Here is an 11254-nt window from a genome sequence, read left to right on the forward strand (position 1 = left end):
CACAAACAAGACAGCCCCAAGTCTTGTTCAAGGAGGACAGAGGAGATCCATCCGTTTCTCTCTTCTCTCCAATTCTGCTCCCTGGAAAAGCAAGAAATGAGCACCAAGGACAAACTATCAAAGACAAATTTCCTCAAGATATGATAAATTCAAGTAATAAATCCGAAAGTGTTTCCAAGACATCAAAAATCCCCAAGGAAGAAAAAATGCCCTGTGGCTCCACAACATCCATTTCACAAGGAATTAGCCCAGACATGTTCCACTGCAGAGATGGAGGGAGACACAGAAGGTTCCACCTGGCAGCTTAGCCTGGGATGCACCAAGCCATGTTTTGGGGAATTTGGGGTTTTAAACCATCCCCAGCACATCCCTGAGCACAGCCCCTTCTAACACACACAGAATAAAACCCACATGCAGCTCCTGGCTGAATGAGAGCTGAAAATGAGGAACACTGAGCAGGCTCCTCCAAAGGCAAGTGGGACCTGCTGAGGAGAAGGCCAAGTGGCCAAGCTCCCCCTCAGAGGCACTGGGGCTGCTCAGGAACCAACCCTGCTCCAGGAAGGGATCCAGAGCTCCAGCCCAGCCCAAATTCTGCTGTGGTTCTACAGGATAAATTTAATTAGTGACAGAGGAAGGTTCCTGGAGCAAACCCAAGGGCACGTCAGCCTCAGGAACGAGGGGGAAGTGACTGAGCTCCCCAAACCCCCCTGGCTGAGCCAAAAAACTGAAGCCTCAGATAAGAACACAGATCTAACAGTGACTTCTTGAAGCTGGCCTGGGTCTGAGTGGATTTTTCCATATTTGCATCCAAGGCTCATAACAAAGCAGCAAAACAAGGACAGCTAATGAGACATCAGCTCACAAGCTGAGGGCTCAGAACCAAGCTCAGAAAGAGGTTTTTCAAATGATATTTATGATCTCCACGTGTTCAAGCAGCAGCTGGACAGGTAGGGCAGGTTCATGAGACCCTGAGGGCTTTTATTTGTTCATCCAAGACAAATCCATTGCTACAAACAATTCCAGTATCACCACACTCCCATCTCAAGAGCTTTCCATGGTCAATCCACCGCACAAATTGGGAGGATGAGTGAACTGAAGACCAAAAATTAAAGTACTCAGGGACTGCCTGAAAGCACATTAGGAAAAAAGTGATGAGGGATGAAGTACAAAAGAGGAAATTAAAAAAAAAAAAATCCTGTTTTATTCCTTTTCTCAGGCAACACCTGAAGCAGCTCATTAAACAATAATTTGGGGTGGTTCAGCACTCGCTTTAGCAGGGAGTTAATTTGTTCTGTTGAACAGCTTGAATGTAACAATTAAAAGACCATCCCACTCTGAACTCCAGGACAGAACTCAGCAGCTCCTGCAAGGCAAATGGAACCAAGACCCAAAGAATCCCAAAACGACTGAGAAAATAATAACTTTAATAGTGCTGGAGGGTGGGAAAAAGCATCAAACACAGAAGCATGAGGGCAGAGGAAAAAAAACCCAAAAGTTCTAATATAATAATACCCCAAATTATCAAAATGCAACCCACGAAAGAAAACTGAAACCAAACCAGCGATTTTCACAGGGAAAATTGTTCAAGTCACAACCTCTGGCACAAAACCATTCGCATCTCTCTAAACTCCAAGCGCTCTCCACGATCCATCAAACAGCGGTTCAAAACACGACATCCACCCCGAGCTTTAAAGATTCTTTTCCAGCAGTGACAATCCCGAAGGCGTTCACCGTGTGAAGGGGGAATGTCGGGGGTTGTGGCCGGAGCCGGGGGCCCGGCGGGCCCGGTAGCGGAGCTGTCCGCGGCTGCCCCGGTGCTCCGCAGGTGGATCCGCCGGGATCCCGCACACGGAGAGCTGGGAACGGCCCTAACGGCCCGCCCGCTCCTTCCCTCCCCCTGCCGCATCTCCACGGGGCATCCTCCTCCCGCGCCGGCCACGGCAGCCGGGACTTTCTCCCAGGCCCGGCTCGGCGACCTTGAGGGGAATCACCGGGGAAAGGCAACTCCGGCCAACAAAGGGCTGCCGGGGCGGCCACGGAGCGGCTCCGGGCGCCCCCCGCTACCTGCGCAGCTCGGCGGCTCCTCTCCCTGGCCGCGCATCCCGGTCCCGGCGGAGCCGCGGGAAGGAAGGGCGGGAGGGATGGACGAGGGAGGGATGCGGCGGCTCCCCCGCCCCGCCGCGGGCCCGGCCTCGCCCCTCCCTTCCGCTGCGCGAGCGGCCCCGAGCGCCGGCCGGCTCCGCTGCTCACCCTGCGCCGCCTCGGGCTCCTCCTCCTCCTCCTCGTCCCGGCGCGGCTCGGCGGGCCCGCGGGGAGCCGAGCAGAGCCCGCGGGGAGCCGCGCAGGACCCGCGGGGGCCGCGGCAGAGGCGCAGCGGCCCCGCCGCCTGCAGCAGCAGCCCCAGCGCCGCCATCTTGGGCCGTCCTGGAGCCGCGGGCAGCGCTGGGGCCGCGAGCGGCGGCGCCCCCTGGCGGGCGGGAGGACCCGGGAGGCGGGAGCGGGATCCTGCCGGGAACGGAGCGGGAAACGGAGAGGGGAAAGTGGGAAAAGAGAGGGGGAAGTGGGAAAAGAGAGGGGAAAGTGGGAAAAGAGAGGGGAAAGTGGGAAAAGAGAGGGGAAAGGAGGGGGGAAAGTGGGAAAAGAGAGGGGAAAGGAGAGGGGAAAGTGGGAAAAGAGAGGGGAAAGTGGGAAAAGAGAGGGGAAAGGAGGGGGGAAAGTGGGAAAAGAGAGGGGAAAGGAGAGGGGAAAGTGGGAAAAGAGAGGGGAAAGTGGGAAAAGAGAGGGGAAAAGAGAGGGGAAAGTGGGAAAAGAGAGGGGAAAGGAGAGGGGAAAGTGGGAAAAGAGAGGGGAAAGGAGAGGGGAAAGTGGGAAAAGAGAGGGGAAAGTGGGAAAAGGAGAGGGGAAAGTGGGAAAGGAGAGGGGAAAGTGGGAAAGGAGAGGGGAAAGTGGGAAAAGAGAGGGGAAAGTAGGAAAAGAGAGGGGAAAGTGGGAAAAGAGAGGGGAAAGTGGGAAAAGAGAGGGGAGAGGGGAAAGTGGGAAAAGAGAGGGGAAAGTGGGAAAAGGAGAGGGAAACGGAGAGGGAAAAGTGGGAAAAGAGAGGGGAAAGGAGAGGGCAAAGTGGGAAAAGAGAGGGGAAAGTGGGAAAAGAGAGGGGAAAGTGGGAAAGGAGAGGGGAAAGTGGGAAAAGAGAGGGGAAAGGAGAGGGGAAAGTGAGAAAAGTGGGAAAAGAGGGGAAAGGGGAAAGTGGGAAAAGAGAGGGGAAAGGGGAAAGTGGGAAAATAGAGGGGAAAGTGGGAAAAGAGAGGGGAAAGGAGAGAGGAAAGTGGGAAAAGAGAGGGGAAAGTGGGAAAAGAGAGGGGAAAGGAGAGGGGAAAGTGGGAAAAGAGAGGGGAAAGGACAGGGGAAAGTGGGAAAAGTGGGAAAAGAGAGGGGAAAGTGGGAAAAGTGGGAAAAGTGGGAAAAGGAGAGGGAAACGGAGAGGGAAAAGTGGGAAAAGAGAGGGGAAAGGAGAGGGGAAAGTGGGAAAAGGAGAGGGAAACGGAGAGGGAAACGGAGAGGGGAAAGGAGAGGGAAAAGTGGGAAAAGGAGGGGGGAAAGGAGAGGGAAAAGTGGGAAAAGGAGGGGGGAAAGTGGGAAAAGGAGAGGGGAAAGTGGGAAAAGGAGAGGGAAAAGGAGAGGGGAAAGGACCACGAAAAGGAGAGCAAAGGAGAAGGAAAATGAGGGAAAAGGAGAGGGAAAAGGAGAGGGAAAAGGGAGGACATGGAGAGGGAGAAGGAGCTGCCGTCCTGGCCGTGGCTGCAGCATTCCCGGGGCCGTGGAACAGTGGGAATGCTGGCCAGGGAACAGTGGGAATTCTGGCCGGGGATAGCCGGAATTCCAGCTGGAATTCCAGCCGGGAATAACGGGAATTCCAGCTGGGAATAACGGGAATTCCAGCCCAGGAACATTGGGAATTCCAGCCGGGAATAGCGGTAATTCCAGCCGGGAATAGCGGTAATTCCAGCCAGGAACATTGGGAATTCCAGCTGGGAAATATTGGGAATTCTGGCCAGGGATAGCAGGAATTCCAGCTGGGAATAACGGGAATTCCAGCTGGGAATTCCAGCCGGGAATAGCGGTAATTCCAGCCCAGGAACATTGGGAATTCCAGCCGGGAATAGCAGGAATTCCAGCCAGGAATAACGGGAATTCCAGCCCAGGAACATTGGGAATTCCAGCCAGGAATAGCGGGAATTCCAGCCGGGAATAATGGGAATTCCAGCGGGAATTCCAGCCCAGGAACATTGGGAATTCCAGCCGGGAACATTGGGAATTCCAGCCGGGAATAGCGGGAATTCCAGCCCAGGAATAGCGAGAATTCCAGCCCGGGAATAGCAGGAATTCCAGCTGGGAAACATTGGGAATTCCAGCTGGGAATAGGGGGAATTCCAGCCGGGAACATTGGGAATTCCAGCCAGGAAACATTGGGAATTCCAGCTGGGAATAGGGGGAATTCCAGCTGGGAAATATTGGGAATTCCAGCAGGAATTTCAGTGGGAATTCCAGCCGGGAATAACAGGAATTCCAGCGGGAATTCCAACACACGGAGCCACCATCCCACTCCCACGGTCAGATCCGTATTCCTAAAAGCCAACTCCTCCTGCAGCCCATTATTTCCTAATATTTGAGATATAAAAAAACCCCCTTAAAATCTTTCTAAGCTTTAAAATTAGTATTTTAAAGATTTTTTTAAAATCTTAACTCTTTATCAAATCTTAAATCTATCAAATCTATAATTAAAATATTTGATAAAGATCTCAAAATCATCATAAAACAAGTCAGCTCTTCCCAACTTCTCTCAACTTTGAGTCCTCCTGTCAGTTTTACCTCAATTATTTCATATCCAGGTTTTAGAGCTGGTGGAAATTCTGACTCTGCAGGATTATTTATTTGTTTATTTAAATCTGATTTAATTTTTTTTTTAAGCAATTAATCTGATATTAGCCCTGGCAGTACTGGGATTATCATTAAATTCTGTATTTCTTTAAAGCTCATTTTTATGTCATTTATTAGGGTCTCATTTTTATGTCATTTTTGTGTGTAATAAAGTGAAAATTAACATGAATGGCTGGTTAAACATCATGATGCAAAAGGAGTTTTTAAAAGCTTTTAAGTTTTGTTTAAATCAGAAAGAGAAATCTTCAATAAGATAAAAGATGTTGACTGATACAATGGCACAGTTGAGTTTTACAAAGCCTGGGCTCCATGAGAAGAGGTTCGAAAAGAATAAAGTTATCAAATAAAACCCATTAGGAAAAAAAATATAAAAGAGAAAAATAAAAACACCCCAAAACAACCAACTCTGGAAGAGTTGAACATTCAAAAAAAGTCTTATTATACCTTTTTAGAACCTCTGAATTAGCTGCTGATTTGTCTTTGGAGGTTCTTTTACTTAAAAAAAAAAACAAACCAAATGGAAATGGAAACAAACACAAACCCAGACCTTGAATCAGCACCGGATGACAAAAAAAAACTCCACTTTTTTTGGGAAGATATGAAGTTATTCTGACACTTAGATTACAAATTTTAAGTGACTGGCCCATTAAAATGGGAAAAAATAATTATTTTTACTATTTCTTCAGGAATAAACTGAGGTGGTTTGGAAACAAAAGGTTCAAGGAGGACTGGAAGGAAAGGGAGGCTGGAAAGAGCAACATCTCCACATCCTGCTGGGAAATCTGAGAAACTGCTCCATGTGATGGAATGCTGCTTTTTGGCATTTCCAGATCCAGCACAGGCCAGGAACCATCCAGCAAAAAAGGAAACAAATTCCAAGCACGGAGCTGTTCCAAGTCCTGGACATCCAGAATGGAATCCAGGAGGAAACAGGAGCCTCAGGGAAATGGGAAATGGGGCTGGAGACCATGGGGGCAAAGCAGAGCCAGAACAGGAGTGGGAAATCCTTGGAAACACATGGACAGGGGATGGAAAAGCTGGGAAATCCATGGGAGAGCTTTGGAAACACATGGACAGGGGCTGGAAAAGATGGGAAATCCTTGAATACACATGGACAGGGGATGGAAAAGCTGGGAAAGCTCTGGAAACACATGGATAGGGACTGGAAAAGCTGGGAAATCCTTGGAAACACATGGACAGGGGATGGAAAAGCTGGGAAAGCTCTGGAAACACATGGATAGGGACTGGAAAAGCTGGGAAATCCTTGGAAACACATGGACAGGGGATGGAAAAGCTGGGAAATCCTTGGAAACACATGGACAGGGGCTGGAAAAGATGGGAAATCCTTGAATACACATGGACAGGGGATGGAAAAGCTGGGAAAGCTCTGGAAACACATGGATAGGGACTGGAAAAGCTGGGAAATCCTTGGAAACACATGGACAGGGGATGGAAAAGCTGGGAAATCCTTGGAAACACATGGACAGGGGCTGGAAAAGATGGGAGAGCTTTGGAAACACATGGACAGGGGCTGGAAAAGATGGGAAAGCTCTGGAAACACATGGACAGGGGCTGGAAAAGATGGGAGAGCTTTGGAAACACATGGACAGGGGCTGGAAAAGCTGGGAAATCCATGGAAACACATGGACAGGGGCTGGAAAAGCTGGGAAAGCTCTGGAAACACATGGACAAGGACTGGAAAATATGGGAAATCCTTGGAAACACATGGACAAGGACTGGAAAAGATGGGAAATCCTTGGAAACACATGGACAGGGGCTGGAAAAGCTGGGGGAAGAGGCTGACAGGCAGTCCCAGCGTGCAGGGACAGCCAGGGGTGAGGAGGGCTGGTGGTTTGTCACCAAAAATGATATAAAAATTATCTTGTGGGCACAGAAACAGCAGTGAAGACTCGATTTATTCCAGAATTCCAGAAGTCGCCGATTCCAAGGATCTTTATTTTGCAGAGAGCAGCGTTAACCAGCACAGGCAGGATCTCCAGAGCCATCTCCCAGCTTTGGCAGCTCCTGGGATGAGCTGGGCTGGACCAGCCCCTCCAGCCAAGCCTGTGCAGAGGCAGCAGCTCCTTAACGAGCCAAGGTTCATTAAGGAATTCCTTTATCCCCAGGGCTGGAGCATCCCGAGTCCCAAACCCAGCCTGGCCATGACAAACCACCAGCCCTCACCAGGAAAGTTCCATCTCTCCACCCAGACTCCAGCCCCACTCTCAGGATTTGATGGAGGAGAGGGGCTTTGTTCCCAGCTAAAGGGACCTTGTACACAATTCCTGCCTTGGACTGGGAGGAATCCCGGGATTTTTAGTTCAAATCCAGCACCCCCAGTGCTGGTGACTCAGAGCAGGGCAGTGACAGCAGTGGTGGGGTCACTGCTGGGTTTCCTGAGTGCCAAGGGAAAGGATGGATTCCCTGGGATGGAGGGAAAGGTCTCTCTGCTTCAGCCAGAGCTGGAATATTTTAATCCATTCTATCCACTTTCTCTAAGACCAAGTAACAGGGCTCAGGAAAAGCAGAAAACAGTGACTGGAGGGATTTCTGAGGACAAAATATGATTGAAAGGAAGGCTGGCAAAGCAATGACAGGGAAAAGAGCCACAGTGACAGGTATTAAAGGATCAAATCCCAAGGACAAAGAGCTCATGGAGTTGGTACTGAGGGATACAGGAATATTTAGGAGGACAAAATGAAAAGGGAAAAAGGCTGTACCTGATGCTAAACAAGTGTCCAGTGTCTCTGGCAAACACTGCAGGGCTCCTCCCCTGCCCAATCTCACTGTTTCCCTGAAATCCTGTCCTGTCCCAGCTTTCCTGCCACACTCCCTCCGTGCTGCACCAGCCAGGACACAACTGAGCTCCCTCCTCACACACAGGAACTCCTCAGCCACCTGCTCCAGCTCCAGGAAAATCCCCAGTGGAACTCCAGGCTGTGTCAGCTCTTACCTTTGAGGGAATTCAGCGAGAACATCTCCATCCCAGCGGAAAGGGTGGGTTCCTGGGACAGCAGGAGGGAGCACAAAGAAACTGCAAGTTAGAATTCATATTTCATTTCAAATGTTTCAGCAGCTTCTGCTTTGTCTCTGTGGTGAAAATGAGGTTTTTTTATAAAAAAGGTTTTTAGGCTAGGATGAAGTGGATTGTTGTCATTATTCCCTTTAAAGGAAAAAAAAAGGCAGGAGAAGAAAGTGAACTGTAGTTTTGCTAACATTCTTTAGTGAGACTGTGTTAAACTTCCTATTTAATTTCTTACTAATATAACTTTCACTCAAATAAAACAAAACCAATTTTGTTTTGGGGTGTTTTATCTGTCATGCCCAGTATTAAATACACCGTAAGGATCCTTAGAAACATGGATTTTCTTGGATCAAATGGGTGAGGATTGAAGGTCATCATTTACACACAAAGTTAGTTTGGAGCTGGACTTCCATCATCCTGGTGGATCCCTTCCAAGTCAGGATATTCTGGGATTCTATGGACATAAACTTTCCCTATCAGTGACTTCCTGTGCCTGCAATTATCATTCCAATTAATCAGTTTTGCTTTCAATAAGATAAAATTACATCAGCAGCAGTAAAAAATAAAAAAGGCTTCAAATAAACCCACCCTATGGACACACAGACACCAACCTGCCGTGGCTGCCAGGGCCACACCTGGCCTTTGCCAAGCATGAAATCAATAAAAACAGAGTCAATTCACTTTGCAAAAATTAAACCCCACGTGTGCTGTGGTGAATCTCAGAGGGAAATGTCCCTGGTGGGACTAAATCACTGCAAGGAACAAAGTCAGGGAATTCTTTCATGTCCTGGAGCGAGATTGCCAAGGCTGGGGGGTTTGGCACACAGCAGCCTGTGCCAATTCCACAGGGATCATCCCAAACTGGGTTAAACTGCCCTAAAGCCAAGGGATTTCTGATGAACTGGGGAGTCCAATATTGCTCTTACAGGAAAGAGTCAATCCTTGAACCCTGCAGAGAGGAAAGCAGGAGTGTGAAACCAGGGAATGCTGCAGGGAATCCCAGCCCAGGGGGATTGGCCACATCCCCCTCCTGAATTCTGAAGTGTGGACAAAGAGGGGGAGCTGTTTGTCTGCAGGGAGAGCAGGTGTATCCCAGGGAATCCAGGGAATCCCTCCCTCAGCCTCCTGGGACAAGGCAGATAAACTGCAACATTCCCTAGGGGGAATTCAGGAACAAGGAATGTCTCACCCATGCTGGGACCGGAAAAAGGGCTCATCCAAAAATGGCTTTGAGCTGAAAGAGGGCAGGGATATGTAGGATATTGGGGAGGAATTCCTGGTTCTGAGGGTGGGGAGGGACTGGGATGGAATTCCCAGAGCAGCTGTGGCTGCCCCTGGATCCCTGGAAGTGCCCAAGGCCAGGCTGGATGGAGCCTGGAGCAGCCTGGGACGGTGGAAGGTGTCCCTGCCACAGCAGGGGTGACACTGGACAATCCTTACACTCCCTTCCAACTCAAATCATTCCATGATTCAATGGATAAATGCAATATAAAGTAGATGGAAATGGTCATTTCTGCTCAAGAACAAAAAAAATTAAGAAAAATTTGAAACCCTTCCAGGGATGAGGTTCCAAGATGAACAACTGAGATCCCCTTGGATAAACAAGATTCCAACCCAGCTGTTTGTATGATCCTGTCTGCAGATCCCAGCTGAGCTGGGACCCTTACTGGGAACCAGTCAGAGTCAGACTGGGTGGGAGAGGGGCAGGACAGGGAGGAGAATAAAGGATCTGCGGAACCTGGACACCAAGATCCAGACCTGGGAACCACTTTTAGCATATCCAGAAGCCTGAGGGAAATCCCAGGGTTTGCTCCTGCAGATCCTGATCCCAAATAAAAAGAAGTGTCCAACCATGGCAGCTGCTCCAGGGAAACACAGGGATGCAGGACCAGCATGGAAAGAACCAGCAAGACTGAAAAAAGACTTGGTCTGGTGACAGGAGAGTTGTGGGAGCTCCGAGGATGCTGGATTTGGGAAGAAATGGACCATGATGACACAGGACAGGCACAGCTGGAATGGGAATCCATGGGAGCGTGGAGCCTCACACCCAGCAAACTCCAGAGTCCCAGGTGGGAAGAGAGACACCAAAAGTTAGGAACAGACTCAATGTTCCTGCTGCAAAGGCAAAGAGTGAAACCAAGCAATGCAGCACAAAAACTTGGTAGATAAAATCCCAAAGGATGGGAAGGAATCGGGCCTTTGTTGGGGTTCCTTGATCCACTGGGAAACAACTACATTAGGGAAAGCCACATCCCCGAGAGAAACACAGGAAAAATCACAGCAATTCTGATTACTGGCTGCTGGGATATTCCAGCAGTGTTGGAAGGGACAGAGCCCCGAATGCTTTGTGAAGAGAACAAAGGAGAAATCCTGCTGTCTCCCACATCCAGCCCCAAGGATTCCCTGCCCCGGGCTCCGGGCAGAGCCAACAGCCCACTTGCAGCAGTGATTATTTTTATTATTTTTGTTGATTTGGGCTGAAGGAGCGGCGGATCCGTGCAGGAAGGCGCTGCTTACGGAGCCAGCGGGATTCTGGCTGCTGTGAGGGGGGACAATGAAGGGCTGCAGGTGGGAACGGGAGCCCGGCTGCTCCCGGCCAGCCCCGAGCACCGCGGCCCAGCGGGGGAACCGGAGCGACAATTCCCGCAGCCACGGGGAAAACGGGCCCGGCCGTGACAGCGGGGCGAGCCCCGGGAGGGACGGAGAGGCTGGAGTGGGAAAAGGCAGCGGGAGAGCGGCTCTGTGAGGGAGCGGAGCCTGCCCAGGGCAGGGATGGGAACTCCAGGGAGAGCCGCGCTCCCGGGGCCGCTTCCCGGGGCTCTCCCCGGCGGCCCCTCGCCCAAAGACCGCGGGGAGCGGTGCCCCGGAGCCTCCCCGAGCATCCTCGGGGCCACCCGAGCATCCCCGGCCCCGCCGGTCCCGCTGAGCATCCCCGGTGCTGCCGAGCATCCCCGCCCGCGCCGCCCCGCCCGCACAGGCCGCGGCCCCGCACGGCCCTCCCCGCCTCACCCCGCTCTGCTCGGCGCCATCCCCCGCTCCTCCCCCTCCTCCCGCTGCCGTCCCGCCCCCGCGGCCCCCCCGGTTCTCCCCAGGGGTCGCGGCCCGACCCCCGCCCGCCCCGCACCGACCTCCGCACCGCGACTGCCGCCGCCGGGCCGCCCCTCGGGACTACAGCTCCCGGCAGCCCCCGCGCGCGCTTCCGGCGCGGCGCGCGCTTCACTTCCGGTCCTGCCCCGGAAGTGCGACGGCACGCGCGTTCCCTCCGGCCAGCGGCGCCACAGCGCGAAGCCGCGC

General features: G+C 51.6%; 1 protein-coding gene across 3 annotated transcripts in view; it reads right to left on the reverse strand.

Annotated features, from left to right (window-relative positions):
* The window catches only part of DHX30 (DExH-box helicase 30), a 33242-nt gene extending 21988 nt beyond the window's left edge, over window positions 1-11254 (reverse strand). Inside the window, exons 1-2 of one of the 3 annotated variants that reach the window (XM_086851917.1) lie at window positions 11089-11254; window positions 7889-7940 (exon numbers count right to left, since the gene is read on the reverse strand). In XM_086851917.1, the coding sequence (XP_086708043.1) occupies window positions 7889-7919 (31 nt within the window). In that variant the 5' untranslated portion in view covers window positions 7920-7940; window positions 11089-11254. Of the gene's footprint in view, window positions 1-2064; window positions 2223-2250; window positions 2471-7888; window positions 7941-11088 lie in introns of those variants that run through there. The other 2 variants (XM_086851791.1, XM_086851846.1) reach the window with 2 other exon arrangements.

This window comes from Cyanistes caeruleus, chromosome 1 (assembly GCF_971803275.1).
Source record: "Cyanistes caeruleus chromosome 1, bCyaCae1.hap1.1, whole genome shotgun sequence".
NCBI classification, from domain to species: Eukaryota; Metazoa; Chordata; class Aves; order Passeriformes; family Paridae; genus Cyanistes; species Cyanistes caeruleus.